At 41.1% G+C, this 21879-nt stretch overlaps 1 protein-coding gene across 1 annotated transcript in view; it reads right to left on the bottom strand.

Moving 5' to 3' along the window:
- The window catches only part of rfc2 (replication factor C (activator 1) 2), a 62635-nt gene that overhangs the window by 11810 nt on the left and 28946 nt on the right, over positions 1-21879 (bottom strand). Inside the window, exons 3-7 of the mRNA XM_059972967.1 lie at positions 20554-20595; positions 18959-19065; positions 17751-17852; positions 16340-16440; positions 4473-4630 (exon numbers count right to left, since the gene is read on the bottom strand). Of these exons, the coding sequence (XP_059828950.1) occupies positions 4473-4630; positions 16340-16440; positions 17751-17852; positions 18959-19065; positions 20554-20595 (510 nt within the window). The remainder of the gene's footprint in view (positions 1-4472; positions 4631-16339; positions 16441-17750; positions 17853-18958; positions 19066-20553; positions 20596-21879) is intronic.

Genomic DNA, 21879 nt, shown 5'->3' on the forward strand with positions numbered 1-21879 from the left:
TCACATATGCAGTCAAGATGTTTCAATTGGTTGTAGTAAAAAATGTAGTAAAAATAGTAAAAAAATAAAGTAAGTAAAAAATAAATAAAAATCACTTGGAGTACAGTTAAGTCAATCATTAAGAAATGGAAAGAATACAGCACAATGTAAATCTGCCTAAAGCAGGTTGTCCTCAAAAAACTGAGCGACCATACAAGAGGGGGAGTGAGAAGGTCACCAAGAGACCTATGACAACTTTGGCGGAGTTACAAGCTTCAGTGGCTGAGATGGGAGAGACTGCGCATACAACTGTTGCCCTGGTGCTACACCAGCTGCAGCTTCATGGGAGAGTGGCAAAGAGAACGCCACTGTTGAAAAAAACTCACATGAAATGTCTGCTTGAATTTGCCAGAAGATATGTGGGAGACTGAAGTCAGCCGGAAGAAGGTTCTATAGTCTGATGAAACCAAAATTAAGCTTTTTGGGCATCAGACTAAATGCTATGTAATCAAAAACACACCACCCCTACCGTGAAGCATGGTGTTGGCTGCATCGTGCTGTGGGGATGCTTCACTGCAGCAGGCTCTGGAAGGCTTGTGAAGGTAGAGGGTAAAACGAATGCAACAAAATACAGGGAGGAAAACCTGACGCAATCTGCAAGAGAACTGTGACTTGGGAGAAGATCTGTTTCCCAGCAAGACAGTGGCCTTAAGCATTAAGCCATTCTTTCGTAGCTTTGGCTTTAAAACAAAATTAATGTCCTGTAGTGGCCAAGTCAGAGTCCAGACCCCAATCCAATTGAGAATGTGAAGCTGGACTTGGAAAGGGCTGGTCACTCACAATCCCCACGCAATCTGACAGAGCTCGAGCAGTTTTGTAAAGAAGAATGGGGAAAAATTGCAGTGTTCAGATGTCCAAAGCTGGCAACCTATCCACATAGACTCAAGATTGTAATTACTGCCAAAGGTGCAACTACTAAATACTGACTTGAACGCGGTGAAAACTTATGCAATCAATGATTTTGTTTTTTATATTTGTAATTTAGATCACTTTGTAGAGATCTGATTTCAGTTTGACACAACAGAATCTTTTTCCACTAATCAGTATAAAAAAAGCCAAATTAAATCCACCATGATTCATTGTTGGAAACTTCTTGGGGGGGGGGGGGGGAGGTTAATGCATTTCATAGGTACTGTACAATTTGAATTAAATTCTGCCCCAACTTATGTCCTTGTCAAATACTTCAAAAATACACCGCCCAAATCAAAATTTGTCAACCATCCTAATCTCTTCAGTGGCTTCATATCAAATTCTGTTTGTTAATGCTCCTATGAAGCAAATTGGGGTATTTTACTACATTGAAAGGTACAGTTGCAAGAAAAAGTTTGTGAACCCTTTGCAATTATCTGCTTTTCTGCACTAACCACTCATAAAATGTGGTCCGATCTTCATCTAAATCAAATGTTCAAAGGTTCATTTATTATCAAAGCATGTATCCATTTACAACTCTGAAACTTGTCTTCTTCAGATAGCCATGAAACAAAGAAAGAGCATGAAAGGTCGTTCAGAGAGAAAAAACCCAGCCTTTCCGCACAAAAAAGTATGGCATCCTGATCATCAACCTAACCCAACACAAAATGGAACAGGAAAATCGACCCCCAAAAAAAACCCTCTCCCACACAAAAAACTAAGAACATCAACCTGCAAACACCCTCCCTTCACACAATAAAACGGAAAAGGAACAGGCGATAAAAAGAAAACATAATATAACACAGGAAGCAGAGCTTAGGAGGGTTAATGGCCCCTAACGGCTTGCATCTTCGGAAAGAGCTCTACTTCCATCTTTAATATCTTTATTTCTCTCTTCCAGGGTTCTTTTGAAGACCCTGACTTGGAGTTACACGCTGACTATAGATCTTTGCGGGAATGGGACCTGTTCTTGGGGTTTCATAGCTGGCTGTTGTTCAGCACACCAAGGGCTCGGCCTAAGAGTTCCGCCCGCCTTTGGAGGACCAAGTTTTCATGGCTCTGGAGACGAGGTGGGGGGGGGGGGGGGGGAAGAAATCGGAGGTCAGTGACCAAGCAGATCCGTGTGTGGTGGGAGATGGGAGATCTAAGACTACATACCCAGAGACCCGAGCTCTTTGGCCACAGAGCTCCGAAAAAGCAACAACACAGACTTTTAACATCGTAAACCAGCAAGTTGTTTGTTATGTCGCTCCTCTCGCTGTGAAATGAAGACACCTCTTTTTCCCTTCCTAGGGAGAGAGAGAGTCTGTGGTATGTTGAATGCTAGGTGAACAATGTAGTCTTTGGAGTATTGCCAGTTTGTCTTTGCTCACTTTGCTGTTGCCTTGCTCACACTTGAGTGCTCGGTGGTGGGTGCCAATGCTTTTTTTTGCCAGTGGGGGAGGGGGGGAGAGATTGTTGCTTGCTACCACTTACGCGCAGGAGGGAGGGGAGCTGGGGGGGCACTTTGGGGTTCTAACATTTAACTGTCGTTCATTCTTTGGGTGCACTCCTCTGTTTTCATGGATGATTGCAAAGGAAAAGCATTTCAGGATGTATATTATATACATTTCTCTGACATCAAATGTACCTTTGAAAAACCATGTCTGAAAGAGTCCACAGTACATCAACCAACAAGTGCAGAACCATGATACCATCCTAAGATATCACTAATGTTTATCAAAGAGAGGGACACCACACAAGGCAGAGAAGCCTATCCTCTTGCCACAGCAAGCTACACAGTGATAGACTGCTCACCCTGGCAATGATCAAAAAAGGCAGACAGTCGGTACTGAAATTTCTGCTTGCTTTCCGTATTTGCATTGATGTCTTAATCTTCTTCGATGCTTTAATCGGTAAAATGGAATCAAACATCACTTGTCCCGTCTCAAAGTTTCTTCACATCGAGGCAGTTCGAGTATGCGTATACTTCTTGGAGCCTTCTTGGACACAACAAAGCGCTGGATCACTCAAATGATCTTTAAACTGTAAATCGCAGGTTCTAACAGTCCCAGAATCAGGTTCAAGATGAAAAACAGACATAGAAGTAAAAGATATTTTTGTAAGCTATATGGAAGATGACGATCAAGGCAGTGTTGCACACTGGCACCATCTTAACCATGATAATAGTCACAGTAACAGATAAACACAATCTGCCTAAGCTAATAACTCACAAACTATTGTACTTCTCATGTCTTTTTTGAACATTATTTAATTATTCATGGTCCACGCTGGAAAAACATATGTGAACCCTTGAACTTAACTGGTAGAACCTCCTTTAGCAGCAATTACCTCCACCAAATGATTCCTGTAACTGGTTATCAGACTTGCACATCAGTGAGGAGGAATTTTAGATCATTCCTCCATATAAAACTGTTTCAGTTCATCAATATTTCTGGGATACCTTGCATCTTCAAGTTAGGCCACAGCATCTCAATTGGGTTAAAGTCTGGATTCTGACTTGGCCATTCCAAAACAGGAATTTTCTTTTTAAACCATTCTGTTGTTGTTTTACGCTTGTGTTTCAGATCATTGTCTTGAGAATCCAAGTCAAGAAATGATGAGGACTAAAAATAAGCCAAGCATAAATAAATTATACTATCAGTTCTAGAAGTGGTTACACTTGCATAATTTACCACCCTATCAACACCTGCTTATATCTAAAGCAATTACTTCAAGCAACGGAATACTACCCTGACATTCTCCTGTAAAATAGCTTGATTCAGTTTTGATTTATTGATCTCTCAACAATTGCAAGCTGTCCAACTGCTCCTTCCACCATGCTTCACCGTTGCGATGAGGTTTTGGCATTGATGTGCAGTGCCCTTTTTCCACCAAACATAATGGTGTGCATTTCTGCCAAAAGTTCAACTTTTGTCTCATCTGTCTACAGAACATTGTCCCAGAAGCATTGTGCAACATCCAGGTGGTCTTTTGGAAACTTGACACATGCAGCAACGTGTTTTTTTTTGGGGAGCAGTGGTTTCCACCATGGTGTCCTTCCACGAACACCATTCTTGTTCAGTGTTTTTCTTATACTGGACGCATAAGCAGAGATTTCAGCAAGTTCTACAGATTTCTGCAGATCTTTTGCTTTTACCCTTGGGTTCTTTTTCACCTCCTTCAGCATTGTAGAAGACGTTACCCCAGAACTTGACATACTTTTGAATCTAGGCTGGGATTGTTTTAATGCTGTACTCATTGTTGACAAGAAATACAATTTTTGTGTTGTTAGTTGAGGCAGATTGTGCTTGTCTATTATTGTGACTTAGATGAAGATCAGATCACATTTTATGAATATTTAATGCATAAAACTAGGTATTTGCAAAGGGTTCACCAATATTTTCTTGCAACTGTAAATGTACAATGACAGTTATTACTTTTTAACTTTAGTAAAGCACCACACCTACTATACTAGTTGATATCACTATACAACATTTAACAAACTACCCTCATTCTAGTGTCAGGCCCAACAACAATTTTACCTGTCTCATGTCTCCTTGTGCTGTGAAAATGATGGCTTCTAATCCATCGTCAGTATATTGGACATTCTCCTTCTCAACCACCTGCATCAGTCTTGCAAGGACCTGAGCATCAGTAAGCTTTGTATAACGTAGGACAGCACAACGAGACTGGATAGGCTCTGTTAAATACATCAAAAGAAAAAGATCAAGGGTGCACAATTCATCAATTACAACAGACAGAATTATAATCTGCTGCAGTAAACTCACTCCGAATAAGGGCATATCTTCCTAACATACTAGTCTTGAATTTATTCTAGTATTTGCTGCATTGGGCAGGGACATTATATAAATGGTTATAACTATGAATCTTTTGCACTGTAACAATGAACATACTGTATGGTGAGTAAACCTTTATGTGGCTCATCTCCTCAATCAGTACTGTTAGCAATGACACCGGTATTCTTAGTTTAATAATAGTATTTCACAAGTTGGCAATCACAATGAACCAGAATTCAGAGCAAGAAGCCTGTGGGTAAATGGCTAAGGATTTCTGGAGTGCAGTTTTACTACATGGGGTAAAAGAAGAGGCAAAACTGCGCAGGTGCATAACGTCAGCCAGTAGAGTGGGAAAAGTTTAAAAAGAAGACTGCCATATCCAGCGGGCCAGTGGAGTGTGAGGTAGCAGAATGATAAGGCGTTGGCTCAAGGGGCTTAGGCAGTAATGGGACAAGGCGAGGTGGGTTTAAATGTGTAAATTGCGGAAAGGAAGTACTATGCGTGTGAGACCAGTTTTCTGTGCTCGGTGTCAGATGTGGGAGGTCCTTAAGTCTCCCAGCCTCCCAGATGGCCATATCTGCACCCGTGCACCCGGTCTGTCGAGCTGCAACTCCTAAGGGACTGAGTTAAGGAACTGGAGATGTAGCTCGATGACCTTCACCTGGTCAGGGAGAGCGAGGAGGTGATAGAAAGGAGTTATAAGCAGGTGGTCACACTGGGGCCATGGAAGACAGACAAGTGGGTTACAGTCAAGGAGGGGGAAGGGGAAGAGTCAGGTACTAGAGAGTACTCCCGGGGCTGTACCCCTTGACAATAAGTACTCCTAGAGCCTACCTGGGAAAGTTACAATGGCCGTGCCTCTGAGGCTGAGAAGGGTAGGGAAAAGAAGAGGAAGGCGGTAGTGATTGGGGACTTTATAGTTAGGGGGTCAGACAGGCGATTCTGTGGATGCAGGAAATAAACTCGGATGGTAGTTTGTCTCCCAGGTGCTGGAGTCCAGGATGTTTCAGATCGCGTCCAAGATATCCTGCGGTGGGACGAAGAACAACCAGAGGTCATGGCACATATAGGTACCAATGACATAGGTAGGAAAAGGGAAAAGGTCCTGAAAAAAGACTTCGGGGAGTTAGGAAGGAAGTTGAGAAGCAGGACCACAAAGGTAGCAAAAGTGAGTACAGGAATAGAATGAGGTGAAGGTTAAATGTGTGGCTGAGGGATTAGAGCAGGGGGCAGGGGGTTCAGATTTCTGGATCATTGGAACCTTTTCTGGGGCAGGTGTGACCTGTACAAGAAGGATGGGTTGCACTTGAATCCCAGGGGGACCAATTTCCTGGTGGGGAGGTTTGCTAAGGCTAGTGGGGAGAGTTGAACAAGTATTGATGGGGTGTGGGAACCAAACTGAAGAGACTGGGGACGAGGAGGCTGGCTCACGAATAGAGAAGGCTTGCAGACAGTGCGAGAGGGAGGATAGGCAGGTGATAGAGAAGGGATGCACTCAGACCGAAGGCTTGAGCTGTGTCTATTTTAACTCAAGGATTATTGTGAACAAAGAAGATGAGCTTGGAGTGTGGATCAGTAGTTAGAGCATGGAGTTATGATGTGGTGGCCATTACTGAGACTTGGATGGCTTAGGGGTAGGAATGGTAATTTCAAGTGCCAGGTTCTAGATGTTTGAGAAAGGATAGGGAGGGAGGCAAAAGAGGTGGAGGCGTGGCATTGTTGATCAGAGATAGTGTCATGGCTGCAGAAAAGGTGGACGCCATGGAGAAATCGTCTATGGAGTCTCTATGGGTAGAGGTTAGAAATAGGAAGGGGTCAATAACTTTACTGGATGTTTTTTTTTATATAGGCCGCCCAATAGTAACAGGGATATTGAGGAGCAGATAGGGAAACAGAATCCTGGAAAGGTGTAATAATAACAGTTGCCGGGATGGGAGATTTTAATTTCCTAAATATTGATTGGCATCTCCCAAGAGCAATGGGTTTAGATGGGGTTTGTTCAGGAAGGTTTCTTGACACAAACATGTAGATAAGCCTACAAGAGGAGAGGCTCTACTTGATCTGGTATTGGGAAATGAACCTTTTCAGGTGTCAGATCTCTCAGTAGGAGAGGATTTTGGAGATAGCTATCATAATTCTATCTCCTTTACAATAGCATTGGAGAGAGATAGGAACAGACAAGTTAGAAAAGCGTTTAACTGGATTAAAGGGAATTAAGAGGCTATCAGGCAGGAGATTGAAAGCTTAAATTGGAAACAAATGTTCTTAGGGAAAAATACAGAAGAAATGTGGCAAATGTTCAGGGGATATTTGTGTGGAGTTCTGCACAGGTACATTTCAATGAGACAGGGAAGTTATGGTAGGGTACAGGAACTGTGGTGTACAAAGGCTGTAATAAATCTAGTCAAGAAAAGCTTACAAAAGGTTCAGAGAGCTAGATAATGTTAGAGATCTGAAAGATTATAAGGCTACTAGGAAGGAGCTTAAGCTTCTTAGGAAATTAGGAGAGCCAGAAGGGGTCATGAGAAGGCCTTGGCAGGCAGAATTAAGGAAAACCCCAAGGCATTCTACAAGTATGTGAAGAACAAGAGGATAGGATATGAAAGTATAGGACCTATCCAGTGCAACAGTGGGAAAGAGTGTATGGAACTGAAGGAAATAGCAGGGTACTTAATGAATATTTTACTTCAGTATTCACAATGGAAAAGGATCTTCGTGATTGTAGTGATGACTTGCAGCAGATTGAAAAGCTTGAGCATATAGATATTAAGAAAGAGGATGTGCTGGAGCTTTTGAAAAGCATTGAGTTGGATAAGTCACTGGGACTGGATGAGATGTACCCCAGGCTACTGTGGGAGGCAAGGGAGGAGATTGCTGAGCCTCTGGCAATGATCTTTGCATCTCCAATGGGGACGGGAGAGGTTCCAGAGGATTGGAGGGTTGCGGATGTTGTTCCTTTATTCAAGAAAGGGAATAGAGATAGCCCAGGAAACTACAGACCAATGAGTCTTACCTCGGTGATTGTTAAGTTGATGGAGAAGATCCTGAGAGGCAAGATTTATGAACATTTGGAGAGGCATAATATGATTAGGAATATTCAGCATGGCTTTGTCAAGGGCAGTTCCTGTCTTATGAGCCTGATTTGAGTTTTTTGAGGATGCAACTAAACACATTGATGAAGGAAAATAGTAGATGTAGTGTATATGGATTTCAGCAAGGCACTTGACAAGGTATCCCATTCAAGGCTTATTGAGAAGGTAAGGAGGCATGGGATCCAAGGGGACAATGCTTTGTGGATCCAGAACTGGCTTGTCCACAGAAGGCAAAGAGTGGTTGTAGACGGGTCATATTCTGCATGGAGATCAGTGACCAGTGGTGTGCCTCAGGGATCTGTTCTGGGACCCTAACTCTTCGTGATTTTTATAAATGACCTGGATGAGGAAGTGGAGGGATGGGTTAGTAAGTTTGCTGATGACACATAGGTTGGGGGTGTTGTGTATAGTGTGGAGGGCTGTCAGAGGTTACAGCGGGACAGTAATAGAATGCAAAACTGGACTGAGAAGTGACAGATGGAGTTCAACCCAGATAAGTGTGAACTGGTTCATTTTGGTAGGTCAAATATGATGGCAGAACCTAGTATTAATGGTAAGACTCTTGGCAGTGTGGAGGATCAGAGGGATCTTGGGGTCCGAGTCCACAGGACGCTCAAAGCTGCTGTGCAGATTGACGCTGTGGTTAAGGCGGCATATTGGCCTTCATCAATCATGGAATTGAAATTAGGAGCCAAGAGGTAACATTACAGCTATATAGGACCCTGGTCAAACCCCACTTGGGAGTACTGTGCTCAGTTCTGGTCACCTCACTACAGAAAGGATGTGGAAGCCATAGAAAGAGTGCAGAGGAGATTTACAAGGATGTTGTCTGGACTGGGGAGCAAGCCTTATGAGAATAGGTTGAGTGAACTCGGCCTTTTCTCTTTGGAGCGATGGAGGATGAGAGGTGACCTGACAGAGGTGTATAAGATGATGAGAGGCACTGATCGTGTAGATAGTCAGAGGCTTTTTCCCCAAGGTGAAATGGTTGTCACAAGAGGACACAGGTTTAAGGTGCTGGGGAGTAGGTACAGAGTAGTTGTCAGGGGTAAGTTTATCCACTCAGAGAGTGGTGAGTGCATGGAAAGGGCTGCTGGCAACGGTGGTGGAGGCGGATACGGTAGTGTCTTTTAGGAGTGTTTTGGATAGGTACATGGAGCTTAGAAAAATAGAGAGCTATGGGTAAGCCTAGTAATTTTTAAGGTAGGGACATGTTTTGCACAACTTTGTGGGCCGAAGGGCCTGTATTGTGCTGTAGGTTTTCTATGTTTCTAGAATACAATGCAAGCAATACAAGTGGAAATCTGAAGAAACCTAAAGCACATCTGTTATTGCATGTAGAGTCATAGAACAATACAGCATGGATAATGGTCTTCTGGCTCAACCAGTCCATGCTGACACTGACAACAACTAGTCACAGTTTCCTCTGTTCAGCCTGTATTCCTGTAAGCTCCACCCCTTCATCTACCTATCCAAGTGCTGCCTAAATGATACTATTGTACCTGCCTCACCTACTTCCTGTGGTAGCTCAATCCATATGCTCACCACCATGGAAAACATTACACCACAGCTTTCAGATTCTCTAGTCCTTGCAACATCCTTGTAATTTTTTCTGCACTCATCCCAGTTCAAGCAGGATGACCAAAAGTGTACACACCAACTCCAAGTGCAGCCCACTAACAATTTGTACAACTGCAACATACTGTCCCATCTCCTATACTCAATGCTTTGTCTGATGAAGGCCAGAGTGATAAACACCTTTTTTATTACCCTGTGATATCTGTGATATCTGCCTGTGATATCACTTTAATGAACCTACATACTTGTACTCCTAAGGCTCTCTGTTCTGTTACACTCCATAGTGACCTATCATTTATAGTATAACTCAAACATTGGTTTCACTTTCCAAAATGCATCACCTTATGTTTTATCTTTATTGAAATCCATTTTCCACTCCTTTCCTAACTGATCAAGATAGCAACAGGGAAGCAGTCACACTTAGGCTACAGGATGCAAATACTGGGTGGTTGTCAGGAGAGAGAAGTGGAATAAGCACACACAGTGCAGTGTACCCTTGTGACTGTTACCCTCATGAACAAGTATACTGCTTTGGACTCTGTTGATGGGGGACAACATACGGGGAAAGTCACAGCTGCCAGGTCTCCAGCACTGAGTTTGGCTCTCTGGCTCAGAAGGGAATGGATGGAGAAGACACGTGTGATAGTGATAGGGATTCGTGGATTAAGGGAATTGACATGAGTTTCAGTGGACAAGAACAAGACTTCCAGATATTATGTTGCCTCCCAAGTGTCAGGGTCAAGGGTGTCTTGGATAACATCCACAGCATTCTTCAGGTGGAGGGTAAGCAGCTAGTATTGTGGGACAAATTCCTACCAATGACATCTAGGAAAAGGAATGAGGTCCCAAAGAGTGAATACAGGGAGTTAAGAAAGAAGCTACAAACAGGACCTCAAGGGTAGTTATCTCTAGACGATGCCTGTGCCACACATCACTGAGGGTAAGAATAGGATGATACTGCAGACAAATTTATGGCTAAAGAGTTGGTGCAGGATTTCAGATTTGTGGATCTTTGGAATCTCTTCTGGAGAAAGTATGATCTGTAGAAAAAGGGACAGGTTACACCTGAACTCAAGAGGGACCAACGTCCTTTTAGACAGATTTGCTAGAGCTGTTGGGGTTGGTTTAAACTAGGTTGATACGAATGGGAGTGTTAGGTTAGATGATGGAGAAATTATTGTAAAGGTATAGATGCAATGTGCAGTAGACTGATGAAGGATAGGGAGTGAAAAGATCATAAATACTGTCACTTGGATGGGTTAAAATTGCAAAAAAGAGAACAAGGGTGATGAACTTAGAGCACAAATTATGATGTTGTAACCGTCACAGAGATTTGGCTGTCACGAGGGCAGGAATGGCTGCTGGATTTTCCAGGATTGAAATATTTCAGAAGTGATAAGGAGGGAGATTTTAAGAAAGGCACTGTTAATCAGAAAGGAAGGACATCATGGAGGGGTTGTCTATTGAGTCAGTGCAAGTGGAAGTCAAAACAGGAAGGGAGCAATCACTCTATTGGGAGTATTCACTGCAGGGACACTGAGGAGCAGACAAGTAAGCAGAGTTTGGAAACGTGCAAAAATAGTAGAGCTGTTGTCATGGGAGACTCCAAATACCCTAATATCATTTGTTGCCTTAGAGCATAATTCATTGGGTGTGTCTAGTAAGGACTCCTAACAAAATATGTGAACAGGCTAACTTAAGAGGCCATACTGAATGTGAGGTCAGCATAGAAATGCTATGCTCTGAAGCATGTTGAGATTAAGAAAGAGGTAGTTTTCAAGCTTTTGTAAAACATTAGTACGTCCCAAAGGCAGAGGAGATATACACTAGATTACTCTGGAAGGGAAGTAATTGCTGGGGTGCTGATGATGACCTTTGCATTTTCACTGGCCATAAGAATGGCACCAAGGATAGGAGGATGGCAAATGTTCCACTGATCAGGAAAGGCAAAATGAACAATACGGTTGGCCCTCCTTATCCGCGGGTTCTGCATGCACGGATTTAACCAACTGCGGACTGGGAAAACCCGGAAGTGCTCTTCCAGCACTTGTTGTTTAAGCATGTACAGACTATTTTTTCTTGTCATTATTCCCTAAACAATACAGTATAACAACTATTTACAAAGCATTTACATTAATTAGGTATTATAAGCAATCTAGAGATAACTTAAAAGTACAAACAGTCCCCGGGTTATGAACGAGTTCCATTCCTGAGTCCACCTTTAGGTCGGATTTGAAGTCGGAACAGGTACATCCGATACTATTTAGGATCAGTTAGTCAAACGTTTGTCTTATTATATAATATATATTATACCTTTCTATGCATATAATACACTTAAGAAACGTATGTACTTCAATAATTAAACCACTGCATTGCTTAGAAATAATTGTAGCATGCATCAGGGCAGGGCCTTTCACACGCTCTATTAAAATTGTTCCGATCATTGACCGACTGTAGCCGACTGCTTTTCCAATGGCCGATGGCATTTCACCTCTTTCTGATTGCTTTATTACTTCCACTTTATTTTCAATCGTGATTGTGATTATTTTCATGAACAGAAACACTGCGGATTCAGAGCTGCGCAGGGTCCACCGCACTGACACAGGTTAAATAAGGTCCGGGGTTCCACTGGGTCCTAAAGACCATCACACTGAGACAGGTTAAATAAGGGACTTGAGCATCCACGTTTTTTGGTATCCACGGGAGATCCCGGAACCAATCCCCCGCGGATAAGGAGGGCCGACTGTATTGATAATTAAAGACCAGCAAGTCTTACTTCAGTGGTAGGCAAACTATTGGAAAGGATTCTTAAGGACAGGATTTATGAGCATTTGGAGCACTATCATATTATGGATAGTCAACCTGGTTTTATGAGGGGCAGCTCATGCCTCATAAGCCCATACCTCGCAAAAACAAAGGAACTGGTTGTAGATTACAGGAGGAATGGAGACAGGCTTACCCCTATTGACATCAATGAATCTGGAGTTGAGAGGGTGAACAGCTTTAAGATCCTCAGCACACACTGAGGATCTCACGTGGTCTGTACATACCAGCTGTGCGTGAAAAAGGCACAACAGCCTTTCACCTCAGATGGTTGAGGAAGACTGGTATGGACCCCCAAATCCAAAGAACTTTCTACAGAGGCACAATTGAGAGCATCCAGACTGGCTGCATCACTGCCTAGTATGGGAACTGTACTTCCCTCAATCATAGGATTCTGCAGAGAGTGGTGCGGACAGCCCAGCACATCTGTAGATGTGAACTTCCCACTATACAGGATACTTACAAAGACAGGTGTGTAAAAAGGGCCCCAAAAGATCATTGGGGACCCGAGTTAGCCCAACCACAAACTGTTACAGCTGCTACCATTGTGGAAACAGTATAGCAGTATAAAGCCAACAGGCTTCAGGACAGTTTCTTCTACCAGGCTGATTAATTCATGCTGATACAATGTATTTCTATGTTATATTGACTGCTCTGTTGTACATATTATTTATTACAAGTTATTACAAATTGCACATTTAGAAGGAGACAGAATGTAGAGTTTTACTCCTTATATATACGAAGGATGCAAGTAATAAAGTCAACTCAATTCAAGCCTTACTGAAATTGATGACGTGTATATGGTGTATTGGGATTTTAGTAATGCATTTAACAAGGGTCCCATGGTAGGCTCATCCAGAGGCATGAGATCCATAGAAACCTGGCTGGGATGATTTTGAACTGGCTTCCCTACCTGGATTCTGCCTGGAGGTTTGCAGGGATCTGTTCTGGACTCATGCTCTTTGTGATTTTTATAAATAGCTTGGATGGGGTTAGTAAGTTTACTGATGACAAGTAGCTTCATGGTGTTGTGGATGGCTAGGAAGTTCTTGTACTGTAGGTTACAACGGGATAGAGAAAGGATGCAAAATTGGTGCAGCAGAAGCAGATGGAAGACCAGGAAAGTGGGGGGAGATCAAATTTGAAAGCTAAGTACAAGGTTAATAATAGGATTCTTAGAACAGGGATCATGGGGTCAAATCACAGATCCCTCAGTCACGGTACAAGTTGATAGGGTAGTTAAGAAAACATATGGTGTGCTGGTCTTTATTAATCAGGGGACCTAGTTCAAGAGCTACAAGGTGATATTGCACCTCTATAAAACTCTGGTTACACCAAACAAGAGTATTGCGAGCGGGCACAGCAAATCTGTGAAATTTATTTCCTCAGACAGCTGTAGAAGCTAAGCCATTGGGTGTAGTTAAAGTAGAGGTTCATTAGTAAGGGTGTCAAAAGTTATGAGAAGGCAACAGAATGGGGTTGGGAGGGAAAATAAATCAGCCGTAATTGAATGATGGAGCAGGCTCAATGGGCTGAATGCTCCAATTCTGTTCATATGTCTTATGATCTTTCCTCTTTTGAACATGGGGGATGAGAGGCAACCTGACAGATGTGTGTAAGATTATGAAAGGCATAAATAGAGTGGGCAATCAATACCTTTCTTCCCCCAGGGAAGCAATACCGGAGGAGATTGGTTTAGGTGAATGGAGGAAAGTTGGGGGGGGGGGGGGAAGAGAGGGGGTGTCAAAGGTAGTTTCCCATCTCCCATTTCCAATACAGAGAGTGATAGGTACCAGGAATGCGCTGCCAGGTTTGTTGGTACACTCTGATACAATAGGGATATTTAAAAGACTTGATAGTTAAATAATAAATTAAAAATGGAGATTTACGGGCTGTGTAGAAAGGAAGGATTAAATTGAACATGGAATAGGTTTATGTTGGTTAGCACAACATCATGGGCCGAAGGTCCATACAGTGCTGTACCTCTCAATGTTCCATGGTAAAGGCTCCATCTTTCAATTTTCACAATGATAAAAAATAATTCTTCAAGCTCTGGCCAGTCTGCCAAACCCACATGATCCAAAATAGGATCCAATTTAGGTGATGAACTGCAAAATTGATTCACCTTGTTGTGGTGAGTATTCAAGTCAAGAAATGGTGGATGACTAATAATAAGCCAAGCATAAGTATACGATCAGTTGTAGAAATGGTTACAGTTATATAATTTACCACCAACACCTGCTCGTATCTAAAGCAATTACTTAAAACTACCAACTCCTTGTTAAAATCACTCAGACCCCGCACGACACTACCCCACATAGCACTGATTCATTACAGAAGTTATTCAATTCTTGATTGAAATATAAAAACAAACAAAAATTTATTCTAAACAACACTTAAAACTTCTCAAAAGGGGCACCATTACAACCAGCCAATGAGCACTTTACATATGCTCTGAGCCATTCGTAGTCAATCACCTATTAGTTCACACCCTGCTCCTCCACATGTGAACATTCTTGCTCCCTCGTCAATTTATTCCATTTTTTCACCCATAAAGTCTGGAAAACGGCCTGCAACTTCCAGTGAGGGTGGTACATCTAAGATGTCTAGGAAAAGCATTAGCACAGATGTGAAATTGCATTCTCATGGTGAGAGCCTCAATAATGAAGACAATTTGATAATTGTTAGAGCAATGCATCCTGGGAGAATCTGAGGACATGGATAGAGATGAGGAAACACTAGCATGAAACCTCACCACACAATTCCTCAGCACTAGCATCACCACAATCTCACAAATCATGGACCAGTTCATCGATAATGACCCTGACCGGGAGCAAAGCAGTAAGGCAAAGAGAGGTGCTCTGGACATGATTTCCTGCTACTGAGAACTGCTTCATAAGAGGAAACTTGAGAAAAGGCAGTCAAATCTTGATGTTATTTGACAAAGTCAAAGTTAGAGGTCCCACAGCCTAGTCCCTCCTCCAAGATGTAACTAGTGCCCACTTCCCTCTGCTGCTGCTGCTCCACTGATGTACAGGTTAGGCCTATTTGCTTGTTTGTTACTCCACAAATTATTGTGTATACATAAAATAATATATCTCAGGTTTGATTTTCTTTTAAATCAAGCACACTTGCCCATTAACATTGCATTCCACCTCCAAGGAACACATCCTCAGCATCAAGCGGGATCTGAGTGTACAGAATAATTGAAAAGAACATTCATAGATGGGCAACTGATTCCAGAAGTTCCTCAATCTTCCAGAAGACATTCCAAAGGCAGGTGTGGGTGACATTTTTCTCTGTCCATCAGTGGATAGTTTTACTTAACCAAGTCTGATTTCTGTCCCACAGCCCAGAATAATACTTGCTCTTCATCCCCTACCTTCTAAACCACTTCACAGCACTGTTCTGCATAAACATCTTTTTGGACAGTTTTTAATATATAAATATTGGGTTCCAGTTAATTGGGATACATTGTGACCAGTGTATTTGGGTCCAATTAGTCGGTTTCATAAAAATAGTTAAAAGGGTAAAAAAAGACAAACTACCATTTAAATGAGTAACAAATGATGCATTTAAATGAAATAACAAATTAGAACATTACCAATACCACTACAGTACTATAAAACTGTGTATTAATTCCTCATAGTTATCAATGGAGGAATTCATCCAGTGTACACTGCCATGTTCTTGTGATTGACTGCAAATGAACATAATCAGCACAGACACCTAGCCTTTAAAAACTGTCCACTCTAAGCACAGTGTCTATCAGCCATACAAAGTGCATGTGACTGACACTAGTTAGAAACTGTTCAGCAACAACCTCCTGCTTCCAATTAAGCAGCAAAATGTCTCAAAAAATTGAAGGAAATCCCTGCTATTTTCTTGATTAGTTTTTGTTCTTTAAGAATTGTCTCAAATAAGTGGCTGCCCTGACTAACTGATTGCCCAATTAATATGAATCTACTGTATATAAACTGGGAAAGACATAACACTGCTTTTAAATCTGATTAAAACTACAAGACAAAATGAGCCATGTATCCAAAAATACAATGATAGTCAAAGCAATGCCTCCAGAAACGTATTTAGTAATAGATAATTAGATTACCATAAACCTACCTATGATTTTATCTGAAGCATTGCAAGCCAGTGCAAACCGTGTAGTTTTAGAATAAATCTCCATTGTCCTCCTTAGGGCTTGTTGGGCTCCATCTGTCATACTGCAAGTCAGACAGAAAACTAAACATAGCATGAATTTATTTTCTTCACCCTATATTCAGTCCTCCCTGTCTGCATGAACTAGGCAAGTACATCTAGAGAGATTCAGTGCTCAGTGACAGCACTGGCTAGTCATTTACACAAGCTGATGCCTGCTTCACTCAAAACATATTTACTTTACTGTCAACAATGGTTTTACTGCAGGCAATTACAAAGGTGGTATGCTCCTCCAAATGGAGGCTATGCTTTTGGCAAAATGTGGAAGTATATACCTCTACCCATAATAGAAACACAAGATTCTTTGCTCTTAGATTCTTATATTCATTTGGCACTCCTTTCAAACCTCCAAAAGCATTCCATAAACATTTTGTTGTAGCACATTTTAATATCTATAGTTTGGCCCTATGGGATAATCAGCTAATCTGCATTTTCTTTTAGTTTGAGAAATGAACTTTGGCTCGCATTTCAGGAAACCTATGCACCCTTTAACTCGTGCTATAGAATCTTACACATCCTCTAACTGGGCATATGAGACTTCAAGTTTAATGTTTCAGATGAAAGATATCCGTTACCAACAATTCAAAAGGGTGGCACAAGTCAGAACTAGAGGTTAAGTGCCACAGCAACAGGTAGTTTTTGCAGTCAGCAGCCCGTAAATGTCCTTAGCTACTGTGGAAATTATTGGCCTTTGACAGTAAATTTTAAAAATTATCAAGAAAGGCAGGTATAATATTGCTCAATTTACTTGATGTCTCTGATCCTGTCCTACATCTCATATCAGCCTCCAACATTGGAATAGGCTATTTAGCCTTTTGACACTACACTGGCTGTCAGGGTAGGCCTGTTCTCCTTTAATTATTCTCACAAGTTTATCAACTCCCCACTTGCGCTAAGAGCCAATTAACCCACCAATGTGCTCTTGGGATGTGAGAGGAAATCTGAGAACTTGGGAAACTCACAGCACCACAGGGAGAAAATGCAAATGCCACACAAACAACATTGAAGGTTAGGATCAAACCTGAATTAACTAATGCACCACTGTGATGCACAAACACCATCCCAATGATGTAAACATGGGCTTTCGAACTGTCAGGAACAACGAGAAGCACTGCAGTTACTTTGAGGCCAGAATTTTACAATACTTTCTGGTTAACTGTCAAAAATGCTTTTAACACTGTCAAAAATGCACAATTGGATGAGTGGCAGGGGAAGATCTCCAATTTCCATGTCAAGGTGCAGTTGGTGCCTGGCCCTTGGTTATGCTACAAATTAAATCATGGCATTTTACATTTAAATACCCAAATCCTCTCACCTGTCTGCTTCATCCAGGATGATGATTTTGTGACGACCTTTTGGTAGCGTAACCTTCTGCTGTGCAAACATTTTAATTTTGTTTCTCACCACATCGATACCTCTGCAAAAAAAAAGGCAAGTCATAATTACATCAAGTCTTTGTTAAAGCAAGCCTTATCAAGTATTTGAAAATGTGCAACAGTCCCCTGTGGTCATCTCCCTCCAAAGGTTACAGGGCAAAGGCAGGAGAATTGCGGTTGAGAAGGAAAATAAATCACCATGATCGAATGGAAGAGTACTCAACTGGCTGAATGGCTTAATTCTACTGTAATGACATAGTTTTGTTGTCTTAAAACAGCTAGACAGCTTTAGATGCTGTTTGGGGGGGTGGGGGGAATGGCTCACAGGGGAAGGCAGCAGTAGCAAGGATCATGGCACCATGAGTGGCTCTACCGCACAAGAGGGCAGGAGAAAGAGTAGAAGAGCTATAGCTGTGGGGAATTGCATGGTAGGGGGAATAGGCAGGAGTTTCTTTGGCTGTAGGTAAGGCTCCTTGTTGGTGTGCTACCTCCTGGGTGCAAGGGTCGGGGATGTTTTGGAGCACCCACAGGCAGGGCATTTTGGAAGAGGAAGGTGAATAGCCAGTTGTTGTAGTGGGATATGGGAAAATAGTGGGACATGGCACTCCAAGCTGAATTTAGGGAGCTAGGAGATAAATTAAAAATGCAGGAACTCCAAGGTAAGCTCCAGATTACTTCATGTGCCATGTGCTAGCCAGGGTAGGAACAGCAGAATAGTTAGGATGAATATGTGGCTTGAGCAATGGCGCAGGAGAGAGGGTTTCAGATACCCGAGGTATTGGAACTTATATTTTGAGACAGTATCAATAACTACTGGTGGGCTAACTGTGCACAAATTGCCCACTATCTCCTACATAACAAAATAATTACATATCACAGTATTTTGTTGGTTGTAAAACACTTCACTGTGCCTCGAGATGGATATGGATATACAAGGTTTCTTTCTACCCCTTTTTACTAAGAACACTTAAGCTGATTGATGACAGGTACCAGACTTGTTTTTAAAACGCTTCCTTTCCCCTCTTAAAACCTATTTCTTTACTTTGAAGTCACAACTAGAATAGGTAAAAGTATCTTTTTGATCTGCCTTGCTGTCACTGGCAGTTTAGGCCCGATGTTATATTCAGATAAATTTTTAAAATCTTACCGATCATTTGAAGCATTGAGCTCAAGCACAGCATCTTTTAGCGCAGGACCCAAAAGTGCCCGTGCCAAGCACAAGATGCTGGTTGTTTTTCCAGTGCCAGGTGGACCCTGGGTAAAGTTAGAAATAAATGACTAACAACTGAAAGTACGCAAAAGATTAAGCAATTCACTCAAAATAGAATCAGGACACAGAAGCTGAGGAAAAGCACTAAGAACTGGCATTCAGCAACAACAAATTCTCTTAATAAATACGAAAAGAAATTTGATTGTTACTTGGAAGATAAATATGATGATTGTTTAGATATAGTAGCATATGCTCCAGTTAGTTGTATGCAGTGACTGAGATTAATAATCCATTTAAGAGTTTCATTTCTTCTATAGCTGCTAGGAAAACTAATTGAATCTGAAATAAGTAAATGATATCAGTAATTGTATTAAAATTGATATAAAAATTCTAATTCATAATATCCTTTCAAGGAGGAAATAGTCTGGCTTAAAAGAGACTCCAGAGCCAAAAAAACATGATCAATTAATAACTGCCAGATCTGGCCTGGCTAGTCACTCAGTTTTGGGCAATTTAGCAAAAATGTTTAAATAGCCAACACCACCCACGCATCCTGAATAAATAAAACCCAAGTTGCGCATTTTAAAAGACAATAAAACTGTTACTAAATTAATTGAATTAGTAGCAACTGTATACATCTGTCCTTCTAATGCAACAACACTACTACTAACACTAAATGCCTCCTGCTGTATATTGAAAGTTGTGTCTTTCCCAATAAGTCAGCTTCAACATACATTTCCTAGACAAAGGGAAGCAATTCTCATTCCTAACAGTGGTATTTCAGTTATTTTTCCAAATGACTAAAGGAATTGTACATATACTAAAAATAGTGGCAGTTAAAGATCTTCACCCATTAGAGAAACAAAATATGAGAAAAGTCAACAATGGCTTTCCATCAATGTTAGTACTGGGATTTCGCAAGCATAGTGGCCTCAACATTATGAATTAATAGTACTATGTCAAACACTTTAGTTACATGCAAATAAATGCTTAGACTATCAGGAGAAATTTACATGCACAGGTGCAGAATGGGCAAAAGAAGGTTTTAACAAAGGCAACACAACCTGGGTCACTACCAACCCCCTCTTCAACTCAGGTAATTTGGCTACTGGAAAACTTGTGCCATGTTTAAAGAAAACGGGCATACTCTTAATCAAAAGGAATGAGATGAATGTAAAAATAGCAGCAATTCCTGTCAAATCAATGAGAACAAGCAAAACTGTTGTACGTGAAATGTACTAGAGCAAGAAACGATGGACAATCATCAGTGTAGAAAAATCAAATGAAATAGATACATAAATCCAGGGACAGAAAAGATGATGTAACGTACACAATGAATATAATGAATCTATCACAACTGATAAAGATAACCAAGTTCCTTTTCTTGAAGATTGGAACATAATTATTCTTCACATCTGTCACACCTTCACAGTGGTCACATTTGTCTTTCTCACAATTTAAGTTGTTTCAAAATTCAGCTCAATATGTTATTATACATTCATTTAAGAAAAAGAAAGATAATTCAAACTCACTGCAATAATGATGTTTGGTACATTTCCTTCTCTGGCAAAAACCTGTTGAAAGTGATGAAATGGAATTTCTCAATTAACTATTTATTTACAAGTTCTGAAATTCTGCATATTGCAGAGCTTTCAAATATATCATGATGAAATGTTAAATTAACACGCAATAATGAGCCATAAATTCAACACATTGCTCACTTGGCATTCATTGCAACAGAAATTATTGTGGCCTATTCCTCTGCATGCAATCATGGGACTTCTTGGTTCAACATCTTACTGAACTGACTATGGTTACTCCATGGAGCACAGCAGACTAAGTAAAAAAAAATAGGCAAACACTGAAGACCTGTTAGATTGTGTACAGAAGAGTACACTCACTTGTTACAGCCCACAAAACCATCCATATCACATTATCAGTAACACAAACCCTTGACAATCATTGATAAAATTTGTTGTTTCTTTCAGATTTTGAGATTATTTGGGTATCTTTACCTAAATAAATTGCTTAAGAGTTAATTTTTTATTCTGTATTTCAAACTGTTTTGGTAGTGATGTATTAATTCCATAAAGATAAATTCCTGTAACCTGAACCAATAACAAAGACAAATGAAAAACAATTATTAAACTAAAAAATCTACAAAGTTTTAAACATTTGGATGTATTTTAATGAATCTTTATATTAAAATACTATTTATAAAACAAATATTTGAAGGTCGGCAACCTCCTTTGAATTAATGAGGCCCCGCTAGATGTATCAGCTATTGGTAGCATAAAACTGAACAAAGTACACCTGATCCCTCAGGTCATGATATAATGGAAACTTCGCTCCATCCAATTGCAAAAGATGTCAGATGCACTGCCACCATTCTGCACTGTATTGTTCAGGTGCGAAAGCCAGCCAGTATTTCTCTACACTCAGTAGCTACCTGCTCATTATTGACGTGGCAGCAACTCAATGCATAAAAGCATGCAGACATAGTCAAGGGGTTCAGTTGTTGTTCAGATCAAATATCAGAATGGGGAAGAAATGGGATCCTAGTGAATTGTTGGTGCCAGACAGGCTGGTTTGTGTATCTCAGAAATTGCTGATTCCCTGGGACCTTCATGCATAGCTAGAGTTATAGAGAATGGTGCATAAAACCAAAAAAATCCAGTGAGCGGTAGTTCTGTGGATGAAAATGCCTTGTTAATGAGAGGTCAGAGGAGAATGGCCAGAGTTGTTCAAGCTGACAGGAAGGCGACTAACTCAAATAACCATGCTCTATAATAGCAGTGTGCAGAACAGCATTTCTGAATGCACATGTCAAAGCTTGAAGTGTATGGGTTACAACGCAG

This window comes from Hypanus sabinus, chromosome 6, assembly GCF_030144855.1.
Source record: "Hypanus sabinus isolate sHypSab1 chromosome 6, sHypSab1.hap1, whole genome shotgun sequence".
Classification (NCBI taxonomy): domain Eukaryota; kingdom Metazoa; phylum Chordata; class Chondrichthyes; order Myliobatiformes; family Dasyatidae; genus Hypanus; species Hypanus sabinus.